A 21,691-nucleotide genomic window follows, 5' to 3' on the forward strand; every position below is an offset into this window, starting at 1 on the left:
TTCCCCTCGCCCCCCACCCACCCCCTCAATTAACTGCGCATGTTGCATACAAACTGCACAGAGCAGACGTACTTTTTCGTCGGGCCAAATGCTTCCATTGTAGCTAGGAGTTCGACTTCAGCATGATTGCAAAACGCTAAAATAAGTATAAATTGAAGTGTGCAGAGGTCCTGAGGCACTATGGGTGGGGTGTCGAGCACAGCAGGCCCGGGGGCGGATCTAGTCCAAACTTTAAACATAAAAGGCCACTCGCACAACAGGTTGGTTGTATGTGCCTTAAGTGGACAGCGTTAAAATGCAGCCTGCATCCCGCTCTCCTGGGCTTGTGTTGGACACGCCACAAAGGGTCACGGCTATGTGAATATTCGCCATGCCTTTCCCACGCTCAACGCCGTTTTAAATTCACCCCTAAAGTAACTGGCACACGTGGTGCAGAACGTGGGAAAACACCACGGCTATGAGAATATTCGCCATGCCTTTCCCACGCTCAACGCCGTTTTAAATTCACCCCTAAAGTAACTGGCACACGTGGTGCAGAACGTGGGAAAACACAGAAGCCCTTGTTTCACATGGACAAAAGCATTAAATGTGCTGGAGAAATACCTTAACGCATTTTAATGTGACGCAAAATGCTCAAGAGTTTTAAAGAAAAAAAATCCCGATAAGTTTTTAAAGAGAAATTCCCAATAGGCCATACGTTTTCCATGAATTAATATAGTTAGTAAATGTCTAAAATAAATTATTGTGGCTGCAATTTGTTAATTTTTTTTTGGTGTGGGGGCAGATAAGTGAAAGCCCTGCTTAAGCCCAACCTGTTTGCAGTTTTCTTGCGCGGCCGCCCCGGAAGTCAGGCACGGTCGCCTGTGACGGGGGCGGGGCCACGTTCACACCGGAAGAGGAGGCAGGCGGAGTCGTAGCGTCTCGCGGCCCGGGGCTCCTGTGAGCGGTGTAGAGCCCCGGGGCCGCGCCAGCAGGAGGTTGGGCGCCGCGTGCTGAGGTAAGGTAGGTGCACGTGTGTGTTTGCTTGTGTGTGTGTGCTTGTGTGTGTGTGTGTGTATGTGTGCGTGTGTGTGTGTGTGTGTGTATGTATGTGTGCGACGGTGACGGCGGGGGGGGGGCTCGGTGCAGGGGGAGGGGGGGGCCTCGGTGCACTTGTGTGTGTGTGCGCGCGTGTGTGTATGAGTCAGGGGTGGTGTCTCTGTATGTATGTATGTGCGTGCGTGCATGGGCGCGTGTGTGTGTGTATGCGCATGCGTGTGTGGTGCTTGCGCTTCCCAGGAGACAGCGCCTGGCCACAGCGCGCGTTCCAGTTACAAATCGCCTGGAAGGATGCGCGTGGCCAGGACTGTCTCCTGGGACTGCTACTCGCTGACATAAGATCTCGGCGGAGACGCGCTTACGCGCGTCTTTTAGCCGAGACCTAAAAAACCTTTCCATAAGAAGGCACTTTGATTTGCAACATTTGATTAACCTTTTGAAAAGTCAATAGATCATAAACATATCCCGCCCCAAAGCTGTGGCTAGTCTTCTTAAACTGCTATTATGAATTTAACAGACACCAGAAGGAATCACAAATGAGGGGTCTCAAAGACACCCAACAAGAACTTATACCACATTAGCATTTGTGGGATCGAATGTCATGGCAGCTTGTACCCTATATTATATTTTCTGAGCTTTACAAATCTGGTGGGTGATTAGGCCGCTTGAAAATGGTACAATGCCAATTGATAAACATGCTGATGGGGTGCAGGTAAGGGCAGTGCCGCTTTGTGGAGCACAAGAGGGTGCAGTGAGCGGCGGCGTAGAAAGCTGTTGCGCAACAGACAGAAGCACAATTAGCATCCCAACAGGTGAAACACAGTTCAGAGGCATCTGGTGGGGGGTGGGAGGGGGCTTGAGTACAAGGCTAGAATATCACTCGACAAAGTCTGAAGCAAACCACATAGCAAAGACCACAAACCTACCCCGTCCCTGGATGGGAGCCGGATCTCTCAGTGAGAACTCAAATACCTAGTCCCACATTAACCGCGTTGGCCATCTATCCTTGTGACAATACTCTGGTCCTGGGCGGGGCGGGTTACCTCTTCATGGGCCTTGATCCTCATTCAATCTCTTGAACATTATCGGAGGATTCCCCGGACTTCAGGGAGGTACCGCAAGCATTTTATGAATGCTACAGCCGTGAATGAGCTAATGCTAATCCATTCTTGCTTGATATTCTGCTTGAAGAGATCAGAGACTGGTTGAAGAGATCAGAGACTGGTTGATGGCAACTGGCCACTGCACTCTCCCAGGGGAAATGTCGATTTAACTAAAGATGTTTTATTAAATGCCATTACTGAAGTTTGTCTCTCTAAAACTGATTGGCCAGAAATCAACAACTGTAAGCGAAAGAAATCGGAAAGCTAAGCGGATTACTTAGACCGCTATGAAGACATCTTTGATCATCCTTCGGGTATTGCGATTGCTACTGAAACGGCTCAGGAAGCAGTTGGCAACAAAGCAAAAAGTTGTCCGAATTAGTTTCTGTAGCAAATAATTTTGTAGCGGTTCTAAAGTGAAAGCAAGAGTCTGGCTATGCGGGGGGTGAAAGGGCAATGAGAGGCCAATCTCGGGGAGAAGGAGAGTTTGCCCTAACGGGTATCTCTGCAAGTTACAATTATTACTGACAAGACTGACAAATCTACCACTGAATTCTGATGATGAGTGCAAGAAACTGACAGCCTCCTTCAACCAGGCTTCTATCATTTTAGAGCAGCCCAGGGGGACGTGACTGATCTGAGCATATTTAAACCCCCACAAACCAGAAAGGGCCATACATGGGAGTGAACTCAAACCAGAGAGGGCCATACCTGGGAGTGAACTCAAACCAGAAAGGGCCATACATGGGAGTGAACTCAAACCAGAGAGGGCCATACCTGGGAGTGAACTCAAACCAGAAAGGGCCATACATGGGAGTGAACTCAAACCAGAGAGGGCCATACATGGGAGTGAACTCAAACCAGAAAGGGCCATACATGGGAGTGAACTCAAACCAGAAAGGGCCATACATGGGAGTGAACTCAAACCAGAGAGGGCCACACATGGGAGTGAACTCAAACCAGAAAGGGTCATACATGGGAGTGAACTCAAACCAGAGAGGGCCATACCTGGGAGTGAACTCAAACCAGAGAGGGCCATACATGGGAGTGAACTCAAACCAGAGAGGGCCATACCTGGGAGTGAACTCAAACCAGAAAGGGCCATACATGGGAGAGAACTCAAACCAGAAAGGGCCATACATGGGAGTGAACTCAAACCAGAAAGGTCCATACATGGGAGTGAACTCAAACCAGAGAGGGCCATACCTGGGAGTGAACTCAAACCAGAAAGGGCCATACATGGGAGTGAACTCAAACCAGAGAGGGCCATACCTGGGAGTGAACTCAAACCAGAAAGGGCCATACATGGGAGAGAACTCAAACCAGAAAGGGCCATACATGGGAGTGAACTCAAACCAGAAAGGTCCATACATGGGAGTGAACTCAAACCAGAAAGGGCCATACATGGGAGTGAACTCAAACCAGAAAGGTCCATACATGGGAGTGAACTCAAACCAGAATGGGTCATACATGGGAGTGAACTCAAACCAGAGAGGGCCATACCTGGGAGTGAACTCAAACCAGAAAGGGCCATACATGGGAGTGAACTCAAACCAGAGAGGGCCATACCTGGGAGTGAACTCAAACCAGAAAGGGCCATACATGGGAGTGAACTCAAACCTGAAAGGGCCATACATGGGAGTGAACTCAAACCAGAAAGGGCCATACATGGGAGTGAACTCAAACCAGAAAGGGCCATACATGGGAGTGAACTCAAACCAGAAAGGGCCATACATGGGAGTGAACTCAAACCAGAAAGGGCCATACATGGGAGTGAACTCAAACCAGAAAGGTCCATACATGGGAGTGAACTCAAACCAGAGAGGGCCATACCTGGGAGTGAACTCAAACCAGAGAGGGCCATACATGGGAGTGAACTCAAACTAGAGAGGGCCATACCTGGGAGTGAACTCAAACCAGAAAGGGCCATACATGGGAGAGAACTCAAACCAGAAAGGGCCATACATGGGAGTGAACTCAAACCAGAAAGGTCCATACATGGGAGTGAACTCAAACCAGAAAGGGCCATACATGGGAGTGAACTCAAACCAGAGAGGGCCATACCTGGGAGTGAACTCAAACCAGAAAGGGCCATACATGGGAGTGAACTCAAACCAGAGAGGGCCATACCTGGGAGTGAACTCAAACCAGAAAGGGCCATACATGGGAGAGAACTCAAACCAGAAAGGGCCATACATGGGAGTGAACTCAAACCAGAAAGGTCCATACATGGGAGTGAACTCAAACCAGAAAGGGCCATACATGGGAGTGAACTCAAACCAGAAAGGTCCATACATGGGAGTGAACTCAAACCAGAAAGGGTCATACATGGGAGTGAACTCAAACCAGAGAGGGCCATACCTGGGAGTGAACTCAAACCAGAAAGGGCCATACATGGGAGTGAACTCAAACCAGAGAGGGCCATACCTGGGAGTGAACTCAAACCAGAAAGGGCCATACATGGGAGTGAACTCAAACCTGAAAGGGCCATACATGGGAGTGAACTCAAACCAGAAAGGGCCATACATGGGAGTGAACTCAAACCAGAAAGGGCCATACATGGGAGTGAACTCAAACCAGAAAGTGCCATACATGGGAGTGAACTCAAACCAGAAAGGGCCATACATGGGAGTGAACTCAAACCAGAAAGGTCCATACATGGGAGTGAACTCAAACCAGAAAGGGTCATACATGGGAGTGAACTCAAACCAGAAAGGGTCATACATGGGAGTGAACTCAAACCAGAAAGGGCCATACATGGGAGTGAACTCAAACCAGAGAGGGCCATACCTGGGAGTGAACTCAAACCAGAAAGGTCCATACATGGGAGTGAACTCAAACCAGAAAGGGTCATACATGGGAGTGAACTCAAACCAGAAAGGGTCATACATGGGAGTGAACTCAAACCAGAGAGGGCCATACATGGGAGTGAACTCAAACCAGACAGGGCCATACATGGGAGTGAACTCAAACCAGAGAGGGCCATACATGGGAGTGAACTCAAACCAGAGAGGGCCATACATGGGAGTGAACTCAAACCAGAAAGGGTCATACATGGGAGTGAACTCAAACCAGAGAGGGCCATACATGGGAGAGAACTCAAACCAGAAAGGGTCATACATGGGAGTGAACTCAAACCAGAGAGGGCCATACCTGGGAGTGAACTCAAACCAGAAAGGTCCATACATGGGAGTGAACTCAAACCAGAAAGGGTCATACATGGGAGTGAACTCAAACCAGAAAGGGTCATACATGGGAGTGAACTCAAACCAGAGAGGGCCATACATGGGAGTGAACTCAAACCAGACAGGGCCATACATGGGAGTGAACTCAAACCAGAGAGGGCCATACATGGGAGTGAACTCAAACCAGAGAGGGCCATACATGGGAGTGAACTCAAACCAGAAAGGGTCATACATGGGAGTGAACTCAAACCAGAGAGGGCCATACATGGGAGTGAACTCAAACCAGAAAGGGTCATACATGGGAGTGAACTCAAACCAGAGAGGGCCATACATGGGAGTGAACTCAAACCAGAAAGGGCCATACACGGGAGTGAACTCAAACCAGAAAGGGCCATACATGGGAGTGAACTCAAACCAGAAAGGGCCATACATGGGAGTGAACTCAAACCAGAAAGGGCCATACATGGGAGTGAACTCAAACCAGAGAGGGCCATACATGGGAGTGAACTCAAACCAGAGAGGGCCATACATGGGAGTGAACTCAAACCAGAGAGGGCCATACATGGGAGTGAACTCAAACCAGAAAGGGCCATACATGGGAGTGAACTCAAACCAGAAAGGGCCATACATGGGAGTGAACTCAAACCAGAAAGGGCCATACATGGGAGTGAACTCAAACCAGAAAGGGCCATACATGGGAGTGAACTCAAACCAGAGAGGGCCATACATGGGAGTGAACTCAAACCAGAGAGGGCCATACATGGGAGTGAACTCAAACCAGAGAGGGCCATACATGGGAGTGAACTCAAACCAGAGAGGGCCATACATGGGAGTGAACTCAAACCAGAAAGGGCCATACATGGGAGTGAACTCAAACCAGAAAGGGCCATACATGGGAGTGAACTCAAACCAGAGAGGGCCATACATGGGAGTGAACTCAAACCAGAAAGGGCCATACACGGGAGTGAACTCAAACCAGAAAGGGCCATACATGGGAGTGAACTCAAACCAGAAAGGGTCATACATGGGAGTGAACTCAAACCAGAGAGGGCCATACATGGGAGTGAACTCAAACCAGAAAGGTCCATACATGGGAGTGAACTCAAACCAGAAAGGGCCACACATAGGAGTGAACTCAAACCAGAGAGGGCCAGAAAGGGCCATACATGGGAGTGAACTCAAACCAGAAAGGGCCATACATGGGAGTGAACTCAAACCAGAAAGGGCCATACATGGGAGTGAACTCAAACCAGAAAGGGCCATACATGGGAGTGAACTCAAACCAGAAAGGGCCATAGATGGGAGTGAACTCAAACCAGAAAGGGCCATACATGGGAGTGAACTCAAACCAGAAAGGGCCATACATGGGAGTGAACTCAAACCAGAAAGGTCCATACATGGGAGTGAACTCAAACCAGAAAGGGTCACACATAGGAGTGAACTCAAACCAGAAAGGGTCACACATGGGAGTGAACTCAAACCAGAAAGGGTCACACATAGGAGTGAACTCAAACCAGAAAGGGCCATACATGGGAGTGAACTCAAACCAGAAAGGTCCATACATGGGAGTGAACTCAAACCAGAAAGGTCCATACATGGGAGTGAACTCAAACCAGAAAGGGCCACACATGGGAGTGAACTCAAACCAGAGAGGGCCAGAAAGGGCCATACATGGGAGTGAACTCAAACCAGAAAGGGCCATACATGGGAGTGAACTCAAACCAGAAAGGGCCATACATGGGAGTGAACTCAAACCAGAGAGGGCCATACATGGGAGTGAACTCAAACCAGAGAGGGCCATACATGGGAGTGAACTCAAACCAGAAAGGGCCATACATGGGAGTGAACTCAAACCAGAAAGGGCCATACATGGGAGTGAACTCAAACCTGAAAGGGCCAAACATGGGAGTGAACTCAAACCAGAAAGGGCCATACATGGGAGTGAACTCAAACCAGAAAGGGCCATACATGGGAGTGAACTCAAACCAGAAAGGGCCATACATGGGAGTGAACTCAAACCAGAAAGGGCCATACATGGGAGTGAACTCAAACCAGAGAGGGCCATACATGGGAGTGAACTCAAACCAGAGAGGGCCATACATGGGAGTGAACTCAAACCAGAAAGGGCCATACATGGGAGTGAACTCAAACCAGAAAGGGCCATACATGGGAGTGAACTCAAACCTGAAAGGGCCATACATGGGAGTGAACTCAAACCAGAAAGGGCCATACATGGGAGTGAACTCAAACCAGAAAGGGCCATACATGGGAGTGAACTCAAACCAGAAAGGGCCATACATGGGAGTGAACTCAAACCAGAAAGGGTCATACATGGGAGTGAACTCAAACCAGAAAGGGCCATACATGGGAGTGAACTCAAACCAGAAAGGGCCATACATGGGAGTGAACTCAAACCAGAAAGGGCCATACATGGGAGTGAACTCAAACCAGAAAGGGCCATACATGGGAGTGAACTCAAACCAGAAAGGGCCATACATGGGAGTGAACTCAAACCAGAAAGGGCCATACATGGGAGTGAACTCAAACCAGAAAGGGCCATACATGGGAGTGAACTCAAACCAGAAAGGGTCATACATGGGAGTGAACTCAAACCAGAAAGGGCCATACATGGGAGTGAACTCAAACCAGAAAGGGTCATACATGGGAGTGAACTCAAACCAGAGAGGGCCATACATGGGAGTAAACTCAACGGAAGCCCCATCCGTTCATGAATGATACTGGGTCTAGTCGATCCACTCTGAGAAACTCTGCGTTTCCCTCTCTTCCAGGCATTATGCTTGATGCAGCGGGCACTTCTAACACACCTTCTTGTCAATGTCCTGTCGATTTTTCGGGCTCTTTTTACTAAGCTAACAAAATGCTTTCCCTTTCAGTCCCACTGCAGAGGGGCCTTCTGTGGGGGCTGAACTCCAGTGAATACTGCACGAGCGCTGGTGTTTATTTGGAGGCTCCTTCTGAAAATGATTGTGATAGGAATGTGCCTCTAATGTTGAAAATACTGTGAAAGCCCACCTCACACCATGGCACATGCTTGGATCAAAATGTAACAGCTCGCTAGTGACAGGCTGTACTTAAACTGCTGACCCCATCAAGGTTAGGTTTAACCCAATATAAGCATCTTTCCTGCAGGCCACCATACCCACTGTGCCCCCAGGCGGAAGCCGGAACCAGACCGGTTATTGCTCCTCTGCTGAAACGAAAGGGAGTGGTTCCAAGTGTGGGGGCATCTGTAGCGCTCTCATTCTACCTATCACAATGACCGGTATAAACGCTTGTTGTTTTCCATCGGATCCGTGTGTCACGAATGCAATTGTATTGCCAGGCTCTCCTGCTATGCTGAAGCCAGCATCCATTCTGTCGTTTGTTCCATGCACTGGCACTTGGTTTACTGTGGTCTAATTATGGTCTACTTTCTCCTCAGTCCCCACACACCCAAGAGTCACTTCATGTTCTTGTACTTTCAGCGCCCCACATCACGTGGAATCAAATTCCTGCCGATTGCCCAGAGCCATCTTCCATCTTTTCAGAAGCATTTAGTAAAGATGTGGACAGACTGGTCCTCACTGGTGGTTCTGCCCTGGTTCAGCATGCTGATGGTTTCTTCGATTCCCCTGACCAATGCATACAGGATTTCATCAATTTGCTTAATTCAATATCTAATTGAGGGCATAAAGCCTCTACAGAGAAAATGCAATTTTGTTTACCTCATATACAATATTTAGGTCATGACAACACACATTCTTGGGCATTGAGGCTGTCCACGCTTCTAAGGGACACACTCCTTTGGGGCTGGTGGATCCTGCAGGCAGTAGATGCCGGATTATTCTAGCGCTGTGAAGAGAGGCTGGACCGGAGCCGCTGCCCTGGACGCAGGAAGCAGGACAGGCCTTGGGGTCTTTGAAAACAGTCTGTCCTTCTGATCCTGCTCGGAGTTCACCAGATGGCACCACATCTTTTATGCTAGGTTGTCAGGAGAGGGAGGGCTTGGACCTTTGAGTGTTAGTACAAGGTCATGGTGATGAGAAGAACTGGATTCGGTTGGGCTCAATGTTTGCGAGCTGTCGCAGCAGTCACCCCTTGCGGAGGTGCATGTAAACACCGTTCTTGAATTTCCCCTCACTGTGACTGCAGTATTGTCACCCACGACAAACTGAACGTTGTTTAATGTTCAGGTTTTCTAAGCATGCCATCAGGTTGCACTCGGTCTCCCATGTTACCCGCATCGATGTCCTGAGACTCACTGCTTCCCACTTCCCTAAAGGAAGAACCACACACATTCTTATCGCTGCCCCCTTACTAAACTCCACGTTGACCGAACTGTTAAGTCCTTACCTTATTGTAAACTTGAATATTATGTAGTCGGTTCAAGATGCACAAACGATAAGAGGCCATGGGTTGCACGTTATATACTGTTCGCGACTCACAGAAAATAGTTGAAAGCCGATGTCTACTCCACGTATTTTCAGCCCAAACAGCTGAATTAATTGCTCTCCCCTGCGCATGTGCACCCTAGCAGATCAGAAGACTGTCACTATTTTTTACTGATTTGAAGTACGCATTTGGGGCTGCCCATGATGCTTTACTCCTTCTGAAGCAGCAAGGATTTCACGTCCGCAGGGACAGCCATCAAAAAAGGTTCTTACGTTGAGAGGTTGCCCATCAGCTAGACACAAGTCTGCCTAGGATGATGGCAGGGTCATGCTTTTTCTGACAGTACTGCAAACCGTTTCTTTGTCCAGACTCTGATGTCATGTTACATGCACCTCAAACTGCTGAACTCCTCACACTAAACCTACAACATCTCGCTGACAACCAGGAGCAAGTACCAGAAAACAAAAATGTGATCTGGTCAAGTCATAACTGTTAAAAACCTTCAGATAGGTCGTAGCGTGAAAAAAAGCTAAAATAATTTGTTAACCCATATACTACTTACCAAATTTGGCCCTTTTGCGTCATGGTTTAGCTAATATCAGGTGAAACGTCATGATACTTGTTGCCAGCACACACTAGATCACCCTTTCCTTCCCTGACATTTTTCAGGAGCATTGACACACATGCCATTTGCCAGGCCCACAGCATTCGTAAGAGCACCACAACCACACCGGCCTCCTTTGTAGACACTGGTTCACACCAAGATAGATGTTATCCCAAAGCCAAAATGTTGTTCATGCGTGTGCATCCTCGTATTACTTAACATGACTTCTGGCTGGGTGGAAGACTACCTTTACACCGCTGCGGCAAAAAGTCTATTGAGAGACGTTATCCCCAGGTTTAGAATACCGCTCCCGATCGGATGCGACAAAACAGCTTACTGCAGTCCAAGAAGAATGCAAAGCTTTAAGGAGCTGAGAAAATTTCCGCTGTGCAGATCACCCGGTATACGTGGTGCAAGGTGAAAGACCCAATGGGGCTCTGAAAATGAAATCTGCAAAATTTGTGAGGAAACAATGACTCCACCCTCGGTGTTGATGTGAGTCCTGGCCAACTCTACTCAAATTACTAAATGAAGCCCACATGAGTGTCAGGAACAGAGGTATGAGTCCTACCGTCCTGCCTCCACCCCAACACCTTCCCATAGTGCTTCCAAGGTTTACTCAATTGGCCCTTGACTGTTGATGTGATTGTCAGTGCTGCAAACACCCACTAAATCGCAGTCTGAACAGATTCTATTTTCAGGTTGAAGCTGTACTGCCCACCAGCTAACCGAAGTCTGCCAAGAACTAAAACCAGCCAACTGAATGGAGATCAAGATCGACCAGCAGAAGTCATTGCTGCAACCCCAGTGGTGTGGACTATTGCAGGTCCTGAAGATCTGCCAAGACCGCTGTCAAGAGTTGAGGATCATCTGCCAAGACCGCTGTCAAGAGTGGAGGATCATCTGCCAAGACCGCTGTCAAGAGTGGAGGATCATCTGCCAAGACCGCTGTCAAGAGTGGAGGATCATCTGCCAAGACCGCTGTCAAGAGTTAAGGATCATCTGTCAAGACCGCTGTCAAGAGCTGAGGATCATCTGCCAAGACCGCTGTCAAGAGTTGAGGATCATCTGCCAAGACCGCTGTCAAGAGTTGAGGATCATCTGCCAAGACCGCTGTCAAGAGTTGAGGATCATCTGCCAAGACCGCTGTCAAGAGTGGAGGATCATCTGCCAAGACCGCTGTCAGGAGTGGAGGATCATCTGCCAAGACCGCTGTCAAGAGTGGAGGATCATCTTCCAAGACCGCTGTCAAGAGTTGAGGATCATCAGCCAAGACCGCTGTCAAGAGTTGAGGATCATCTGCAAAGACCGCTGTCAAGAGTGGAGGATCATCTGCCAAGACCTCTGTCAAGAGTGGAGGATCATCTGCCAAGACCGCTGTCAAGAGTGGAGGATCATCTGCCAAGTCCGCTGTCAAGAGTAGAGGATCATCTGCCAAGACCGCTGTCAAGAGTAGAGGATCATCTGCCAAGACCGCTGTCAAGAGTTGGGTACTGCCCACCTTGAGCCACACATCAGAATGAAAGTGGACCACAGGGCAGAGGTATTCCAGACCTGCTGATAGAGTTCCTGTTTCTATGAATGCACAGCAGAGGGCCTACAAGGATACAGCACCTCGTCCGGCTGACAGGTACAGCTTGCAACCCTGGCAGAGAGAAACCTCCCAGCTCCTGATCCCATTGGAGGTCTGGCTGGCTGTTTTCATTGCAAGTTTGTTTGGTTAATGTATTAAGCTCCTGCTCCAAGAGTGGCAGTCGGTGGGCCAGAAGATGACCATTGACTGTTTCTTAAACAAGTATTATACTTACAAAGAAAATACGATCATGCAAGTCCTGGACTATTAGACGCAAGGCCTGAACCTTTCTTCATGCCGACTGACCTACGTGTTATTGACTCCTGTGGTGGTGAGACTATGATTCAGATTCATTTTGAATGGGTGAACACTGTGCCTGAATGTGACAACTATACCACCGGCGAAGATCTGACTGTGCCCGTGCCCAATCAAAAGATACGGCTCCTTGATATCCTTTTAAAGTTAATGTTCAATAAACTAGTGTGCAGAGCTGAAAACTGAAGCATCCTCAAGAGGTGCAGTGACTGCAACATCTGTAGACCAAAGTGAACTGCTCTTAACCCTTTCCCCCTCTTAGAGCTGAAATCACTAGGACTATTCATGAGTCTGGAGTATTTTTAACCAAAGAGGAGTCTCTAATCAAATTATAAATGTTCTACATGTATGGCAAAGCGGCCTATGTATGAATACCCAAAGACTGGTTGGGTCCTGCTATCATGCACACCTTGTACCTGCCATCAGGCCTCCTGTCCACATCCTCCTATTATGCATGATGGAAACAAAAGAGAGGTTTCAGAGACTGCCCGATTCTTTGCTTCTCCGATTCCAGGTTACGGGATGGGTCTATCCATCTAACAGACACGCCAAGTTGCTAGGATACTTAAAGAGAGCGCTAATGCAGCCACAAATGCCCTTGGCTGGTAGCTCAGTTTGTAGCTCAGACCAGCACACACCTGGATTTAGCTCTGAGGCTGTGGTGCTATAATTGGAGTTGAGAGCTGTACCTTTATGCTTGATGTTTTAGCAGGGATTCATGAAGCAACAGAGACTTGACGTGAAAGCACCAAAGACCTGCACACTACGGATGATGGATGTGACCTGGGATCTTACGCCATGGTTTCAAACCATTTTTACAGGGTGGAATATGAAAATACTGAAAGTGTCTTGATCATTATTATTGATTTACATTCTTGTCTAAGCCTGTATTGTCTGCATCTCAAATCTAATAAGAGGCAAGAGTCCCTCCCCATCTCACAGTCTACGAGGATAATCAATGGGATTATGATATTGATGAGAACTTTGAGATTGGAACAGTGGGAAGTAGCGAAAAATAGCGAAGAAATATAATGTTTGATACATTTTGGGCTGTCTTATTTGTGCAATAAAAAGCACCAGAGGGAAGGCTTGTAGAACTATTTAAACAAAGAATGATGGGGAGACACTCTGCTTTACATGAACCTGGGATGTCCAAGGAAGGAGGGCGACTGGTTGTCCAAGGCAATCACGTTTTGGAATCCCAAAGAAAGTTTAAGCTAACAAAGGACCTGATTCTGCGAATCCTTCACTCTGTGTAACTACTACTAACAGGTTAACTTTTCATAACAGATGCCACATATTACGCAAAAGGAGTGCCCAACTATTGGAAAGATATCACAGTTAGCTCCCAAGGGGCAGATGTCTTCCCACCAGTGGACAGATTGCCCGGATATTTTTTTTAAATCACCTTTTACTGCAGGTCAAAGCACTAGAGATGTTAACTTTTACAGAAGAAAATTGTAGACCAGACATTGGTCAGTAAAACCAAGAACACAGCCTTCTCCGGGCCCACTTTTGGAACAATGCTCTTGAACAAACATTAAATGCAGAACCTCTTCCACTTGAAGGCATGGGTAGACCTCAAAGCACGATGCTTGGTTTTGTCAGAGTTCATGCATCAGGAGAAAGGTTCAAAAGACCACACGGCGGGTAGTCAGGAGTAGTGATCGAAGGTGGCAACAAAGGATAAAGTGCTCCCTCCTGGACAGCATATTCAACCAGCACAGCGATCCACTCTGTGCTTTCTAGAACAGGTGAAGAATACCTGGAAATTACCACTAGCGTAGTGACATGAAAGCAAAACGGATCATTCGCGTCATCGGTTTGAAGAAAAGGTGAAGATGCAATGGTGCTTCCATTCATGCAACAAAATCATTACGAAGCGGTAGTTGTTCTCCTCCAATCTAGGCACATCCTCCCTCAATCTTTTCTGAGGAAACAGCACTGCCTGATCGAGCCAATTTAGGCGCTGTACCTTTTTTTTAGTAGGAGAGACTTCCATAGCAGCGCTCTAGAATTTTAGAGCATACGTATTGGGTGCAATGCTGAACATCAATTTTCTTGCATGTTCCGATTTCTGGGTGTTTTGTGATTCTTCCTCCAGCCAGGCAGCTTGACTGGTGTATGAGAGGGAGCATCGCTGCTTATTGTCCAAAGGAGGTTTGTTGACTGCAGCTGATGGAGGCTGTCCAGCTCAGCCTCTCCATTCTGCTCTCCACTTCCCCTCACGATGGGACTTCTGTTGCTATGGATGACGATTCTTCCAGTAGGTGGTTGAAGTCTTTCTTCTATTTTTTTACTTGTCAACCTCTGACTTCAACCTGTGGATCTAACATGCATGAGATTCAAATAGGCCCCATGGCACCAGGATTATGAGCAGAGCCAGGAAGTGGAGACACTATGATAGTATCCAAACGCATAAAGATCCTACTATCTACCACTACAGTTCAGCTTGTTTCAAACTGAAAGATTTGTGCTGAGCAGCTCCATAAGATCTTATGGTGCCTTTGGGTAGATGCTCCGAGAATTAATCTAAAGAATCAAAAACTCTGTTATTTTCTTCTACCTTCCAAGAAAACCCCTTCCAGTTATTACAACCAAAAAACAGAAGCTGAGGTACTACAAACAGTCCCTGTACTGCATCCACACAACCGTGTTTCTCGTCAAAGGAACAGAGAAAAGATATTGATGGCTGATCCCACAACAGAGTATGTAGGTGAGGTTTTTATTAGAGTCTTATCTTTGTCAAGAGCTCAGGATGTTTTTCCATACCAAGATTGATGTGCCTTTGCAGAAACTGGAGTCAGAAAATTCTCCACACTAGTTTCAAGCAGAGTCTGAAGCAAAGGTACCAGAAGCAGAGCACCTGTGATGGGCTGCAGAACCTTCACGGCGATGGTCATCTGAGTTTAGAACAACATCGTGTGAATGTTGAGCTTAACAGCAGCTCCGTTCACCATCTTGCTGTAGGTTTTGAATCCTGTATGATTCTAAAGCTGGTCAGATGAGGTATGGGTGGTCAGGGTTCACTAATCCAACTGACCTGCTTGACTCAGTAAATCTTTTGTCTTTGACTAGGTTGCAAAATGCAAGAGCTAAAAACCAGCTTTGTGATTGTGGCATTAACGCTGCATGGTTCTTCCTTCCCTCAAATCGTCTCTGCCCCATAAACAACCTTACCACTACTCATTCAAACCGGTTACTGACATTCAGTGTCCGAGCATAATGGCCCGTAAGTGGCAGCTATGTGGCCTGTGCTGTTCCACAGCAATGCTGAAGCATACCACATGGGAGCGGGAAAGCCCTCGGGTTCTGAGCAGTGAGGCTCCATGAGAACGGACGGTCAATCTACCCAGCGAGAGCCGAAGGGAAGTCCTGATACCAGAGCCAATGGCGCAAGAAACGTCCGCCTTGACAACCAGGCTTTGGACCTTTTCCTTCAAGAACCTTTCAGTGATGACCGTTGCCAAGTAGAATCCCCATATGTCTCAAAGAGATGGGGGTGCTCATCATGGACGTGAACCAGGAGCATTTCCTGGGGACCCCGGTTCAGAATGCCGGCTTTGTCACCCTGCACAGCACACAACGTATCTTGATAAATAGTACAATTTACCAGCATGTGAGAGCCCTGAAGACAAACAGTACATGATCATCTTTGTTTTGGACTTTTTTCCCCCAATCGCAAGGCAAAAATATTAATAAAACAAAGAAAAGAAGTTGGCAAAGAAAGATGCAGAAGAAACAGCCAAGAAGGAAAATTCGAAAGACAATCCTACTATCAGAAAGCAAGCTCAACAACCAAAAACACAAATTCAAACTAAAATAAAGCAACAAAATTGTATATGCAAAAACAGTAAAGTTAAAAGTCCAGATTTCTAGGATCCTTGCTGTACTGAGTTAGAATGAGCTTGTAAACAAGAACTGCGGTGCATTGTGGGTCCAGGGAGCAGTTTGATCGACTGTTAGCTCAATAAATGAATACTTCGACCATAGTCTTTCACCCTCCAGTGTCAGAATCAGCTGAGATGGGAAACAACAAGCATCTGACACAAGGTGACCAAGAGATCACATGGGGGTTGATGAACTTGCACTTGAATTTTAGACATACTAAGATATGTCATTTCACACAAATAGAATGACATTCTTCAATGAGGATTCTGTCTTTCTAAACCCCTACTTATGTTTTTCCTTTTTAAAATAAGGTCATAAAAATGCTCAACACACTCAGGTGGGTCAGCGGTTTCTTTTAAAAAAATAGAAAGATTCTTTAAAAAAAGAATCTTTTTATGAATGGCAAAATGAGAGTGAACGGTTTAGACATTGCTACATGGAGTGCACATGGCAATGCCCTATGTTGACATTGAGGGATTCTGGTTAAAGCATGAGGCCGAGTGGATTGTAAACCTCACCAAAACCACAACAGGTCAATATAGAAACATGTAAGACATTAGTGTTACGTATTTTTGTGTTGAACTTTTTTGATGCAGTAACCAGAAAAAGGTAATGTTTCAAAATTCAAAAACTAAGAAATGCTGAACTAGGCTTTTTGGTTGTCTGGAAAGAGAGGAAATAAAAAATACCGAATTTTAAGAATTTAAGGTTTTAGACAAATCTGTTTGTTTTTGTAAAAGGATTCTTTCGACAGCAGTGACCATCATAGAAAATTCAGGCTTTTTCTTTGCTTTCATCGAGAGGGTTCTGATTAAACAAAATGCACTGATGAAGTCCTGCAGAGTGCTAAACGCATGCACCACTGAGGTGGAGAAAAGGCCATCAAACGGAGACTGCGCTTCCCAGTGGAAGGAATTCGCATTTGACAGGAATTGGCATGTATGTGAAATAACACCTAGAAAGAGTGCTTTAGTCTAGAACATGTATTTTAATGTTCATGTTATGTTTTTTATTTCTTTTTGTTAACAGGTGCATAACATGTATTATACTGAAATATGTTCACTGCAACGCGTCTTATCCAGGTTTACCTTCTTTACTGCAAAGTACAGAGCAACATGAAGAACAATTGTTGAATCACGATTGACGCAAGGACTGCAAATCTTATTCTCAAATTATAAACATGAGATTCCGAACTTGACTCCATCCATCTATCCAACCCACCAAACATCCATCCATCATCCACTCCTCCATCCATCAATCATCCATCCAACGCACTTATCATCCATCCATCATCCATCCCTCCCTCCCCCCAACTCACCTATCTATCCATCCATCCACCCAACCAACTATCATCCATCCATCCACCCAACCACCTATCATCCATCGATCCACCCACCCATCCACCCATCCATTCCTCCATCCATCAATCCCTCCATCCATCCATCCATTCCTCCATCCATTCCTCCATCCACCCAACCCACCTATCATCTATCCATCGATCCACCCACCCACCCATCCATCCACCCATTCACCCACCCACCCACCCACCCACCCATCCATCCATCCACCCACCCACCCACCCACCCACCCATCCATCCATTCCTCCATCCCTCCATCCATCTGACATCCCTCCATCCATCTGACATCCCTCCATCCATTCCTCCATCCATTCCTCCATCCATTCCCCCATCCATTCCCCCATCCATTCCCCCATCCATTCCCCCATCCATTCCCCCATCCACCCAACCCACCTATCATCCATCCATCCATCCATCCCTCCATCCATCCATCCATCCCTCCATCCATCCCTCCCTCCATCCATCCATTCCTCCATCCATTCCTCCATCCACCCCCACCTATCATCTATCTATCCATCCATTCACCCAACCAACTTATCATCCATCCACCCAACCCACTTATTCATCCACCCATCCAAACAATTGCAATACTCAACAGTGCTTCAACTACAAACCACTGCACTATGGGTGCCTGTAGCCTTTAGTGATCTACTAGAACTAGTAAATACTAGGCAGAATGATGTGGGGGTAAGCCAGCATCAATCTAGGTATGCCTCCTGGGTTCTCAGCCATGACAGTGCAGAGTGTATGCTATACAACTCAAAGGTGTAGCTGGAATCAACTTTTGTTTTCGTGTGTAGGTACCACAGGGCCATTGCCATCTACCACAGGGTAAGCTTGGCGTATGGGTTGTATAACGTAAATGATCTGGGATCTACTGACACACACCATAAACAAGGACTTTATGGTACTTTTGAATACGGATTGTAGGAAAGTGACTCTTTAAACATGGTTTGGCCCCACTTTCTGCCTGGTGCCTGATGTGATTTCGAACTGAATTGCACTGGGTCTCTGCTACCCAGTTCTGAGTGCCAGATCTCTTTCCTAAATACGAAACCACGATCGGCAACCCATATAAGACCCTAGTAAATGGTACCCCTGATACCTAGGGCACTGGTACTGAAGAGGGTCCACTAGGGCTGCAGAACAACTTGTGCCAGCCCTAGATACCCCTCGTCAAGACCATGCACACCGCCACTGAAGCCTGTGTGTTTTGGTGCAGAAAAAAACAGAAGAATCGACATGGCACATAGCCCTGTGTACCATGCCAACAGACACTGCATGAGGTATAGGTAGGTCACCCCTACTGCCGCCTTACATCCCTAAGGCAGGGTGCACTATACCCCATGTGTGGACATATCTGCTTGAGCAGATATGACACTGCAATATCTAAGTCCATTCTTGGATATGTTAAGTGCACAGGGAAGCCATAGAGAGTACATGGTCTGGATAATTGTCATTACGAGTGTCCTAGCTCCATGATGGCTTCACTGTACCCTAAGATGTTTGGTACAAAATATCTTGTCAAAATAAATCCTCACTGATGCCAGTATTGGATTTATTCATAAATGCAGACAGGAGACACTTTGGAGGGTCCCCTGAAAACCTACCATACATGTGTGTGGTTTCTGACTAGTCTTAGCCAGACTGCCACCATCAGACATGTCCTGACCTCATGGGGTGAGAGCGCGTGCTCTCAGAGGCCAGGAACAAAGCCTGCTCTGGCAAAGGTGCTTCACAACCTCCACTCCCCCCAGTAGGAATGGCATTCCAGGGAAGTAACCTTCAAAGGTGTTGCTACATTTGAAATGCAAACCAGGCATGGCCAGATAGGGGAGGATGCAAACCGCCCTGTCCTGCTCCATATTAGGTGGGAGGACAAGCGGGAAAAATTAGTTGGATTAGGAGGTGTGCCCACATTCAGCCAGCACCATCCCGAAGATGAGCCAGGTGATGTGAGCACGACTTTTCTAATTCCTCCATCTTGAGATTGCAGGAATTAACCTTTTAGGGCTAGGGTAGTGTGTCTTCCCACAGGAAGTAGTCACTTGTGTAGACACCCTAAAGGTAAGTAGCCCATTCGCTAGTACCCGTCACTCCCTTCAACGCCACAAAATGTAGTATTTAGGTGGCATCCCTGGACCCTGAACTTGGATTTGACTGATACAAAGAAGACGCGGACAAAGAAGAGCTGCTCACCTGAGAACCAAAGAGCAGATACAGAATTTTGGCACAAAACCATGCCTGTTGCTCCCAGGATCCAACCATCATGGTGTGCGGTCTCGTCATACAACTGTGAGGCCTCCAAGAACCCCAGCTCACCTCCAGCCCTTCGCCAATCGCCAGAGAACACCCTTGAGGTAGAAGAACGACTCTCCTGCAGTCCACAGGCACTGAACCTGCAGATTCAATTTACTGACTTGCTGCTCCCCGGCAACTCAAAAGCAGCATACAAGCAAGAAGAGGTTTAGCAGCTCCAGAGGATCAGATCGATCTCCCTACCGAGTGTGAAGACACCAGGACCTACTAGAGCTGTACCACACCAATACCCAGGATACTGGAACCCCTGCACCTACACTGAGACAAACCAGGAAGCAAGCATCTGTCGAGGGACGTTGAGACCACTGAGACCCACTTTGTGAGTGACCGAGTGGCTCATCTGTCCTGGAATCATCCCTGCAACCTGCTTGCTCCTGGCCGTGAAGACATCTTGACACATGCTGCCCAGCTGACCTATCTGCTCTGCACTCAGCCCACATGGCCTGGGTACTGTCAAACAATCTGTGCTCCCGTGGTCCTGAGGCGCTTGCAACCTCCGCCCTCGAATGGGACCCCCCCCGGACTTATATTTAAGTACCCTTGTGCAGTGTGCTTTCTGGTGGCTCCCTTCTTCCTTACGCCTTCTACCAATGACCTCAGCACCTACTTTTTAGCCGAATCTGGGACACTCTTGACAAGCCGCTGTTGGAACAATGGACTTGGCCTTGCTACTTACCCAAATCCAGAAGGTGAACCTCGAGATCCCACTGTACGGTGTTAGAGGCATTTTCTTATTTTCTCGCATAGACTTCTATGATGCATAATTGCGCACAAGAGTGTGTTATTTTGCACACTTTGAAACTGTAGAACGAAGTTCTTGGTCTGATAAATTACATAAAAATCGGTGTTATTTTTATAAATTGGTCTCTGATTTATTCTCGAGTGTGTGTCTCATTAATTGCCTCTGTGAGTACAAGTGCTTAGCACTGCCCTCGGATAAGCCTAACTGCTCGCCTACACTACCACAAATAGATGGTTAGCATTTTTCTACTTTTGCCTGTGTATCAATCGGGATCACTCCGCACAGTGTACTTTGCTTTAGTGCACTATATCGAGAGCCAGCATCCCACACGGATGTATATCAATGAAGATACCTTAATTTAGAACCTCCACTCTATATTCCTTCTGATGAAATAACAAACCAAAGGGGATGCAACAGAACATGCACAAGTGACCTCTTCTCTTACCAGCAGCAAAGGCAGAGCACATCACGAAGAACATCCCGACAGCAATCCTCCTCAGCGAGGACAGCAGCATGCCTTTCTTCTTCAAGTAAGGGTCCACAAGTTTGTCCTTCAGTGGTATGAGCAGGATGATGAGGACCGCATCGAACATGGTCAGCCAGGCAGTCGGCAACTGGAACTGAAGCAGAAACACTGCATCAATGCCATTCTGTAAGCTTGTTTACTTAGGCAGGTTTATTTCACCATGCTAGATCCATGAAGACATCAGAGCACTGAACATGAGATACGACGAGTAATGTATATTATAGCCTTATAGCCCGCCGTAGCGGGCTATACCAGCTATTAAAGGCCTGCTGAATCGTTAAAGGCCCGAGCCCAGACAGCAGGACTTTAATTGCCGGTGTAGCCCTGCTACGAAGGGCTATAGGGCTGTTAGAACATTCTGCCACTAGAGGGCAGAATGTTTTAACAAATTAAACGAAAGGTTCTCGAAGCTCGAGGGGATATAAATCCCCTCGAGCTTCGAGAAGCCTTTGTAGAACATTGGAATGTTGCTCTGCGGGCCTTTACCGGCCCATAGACGCAGGGAGCACTCCATTGTCTGCAATGGAGCTCCCAATATTCCAATGTTCTAATATGTATAACACAATACCCATAGAGTGCCTTTACAGGATAATACAGAATCTTAGTGCAGGAAAAATTCAAGGACATGAGGATCAAGAGGCACGA

At 47.2% G+C, this 21,691-nt stretch overlaps 1 protein-coding gene across 1 annotated transcript in view; it reads right to left on the reverse strand.

Moving 5' to 3' along the window:
* LOC147663181 (solute carrier family 15 member 4-like) overlaps positions 1-21,691 on the reverse strand; it is a 316,719-nt gene that overhangs the window by 132,577 nt on the left and 162,451 nt on the right. Inside the window, exon 5 of the mRNA XM_086950612.1 lies at positions 20,966-21,140. Within this exon, the coding sequence (XP_086806738.1) occupies positions 20,966-21,140 (175 nt within the window). The remainder of the gene's footprint in view (positions 1-20,965; positions 21,141-21,691) is intronic.

Source organism: Lissotriton vulgaris, unplaced genomic scaffold, assembly GCF_964263255.1.
Source record: "Lissotriton vulgaris unplaced genomic scaffold, aLisVul1.2 SCAFFOLD_976, whole genome shotgun sequence".
Lineage (NCBI taxonomy): Eukaryota > Metazoa > Chordata > Amphibia > Caudata > Salamandridae > Lissotriton > Lissotriton vulgaris.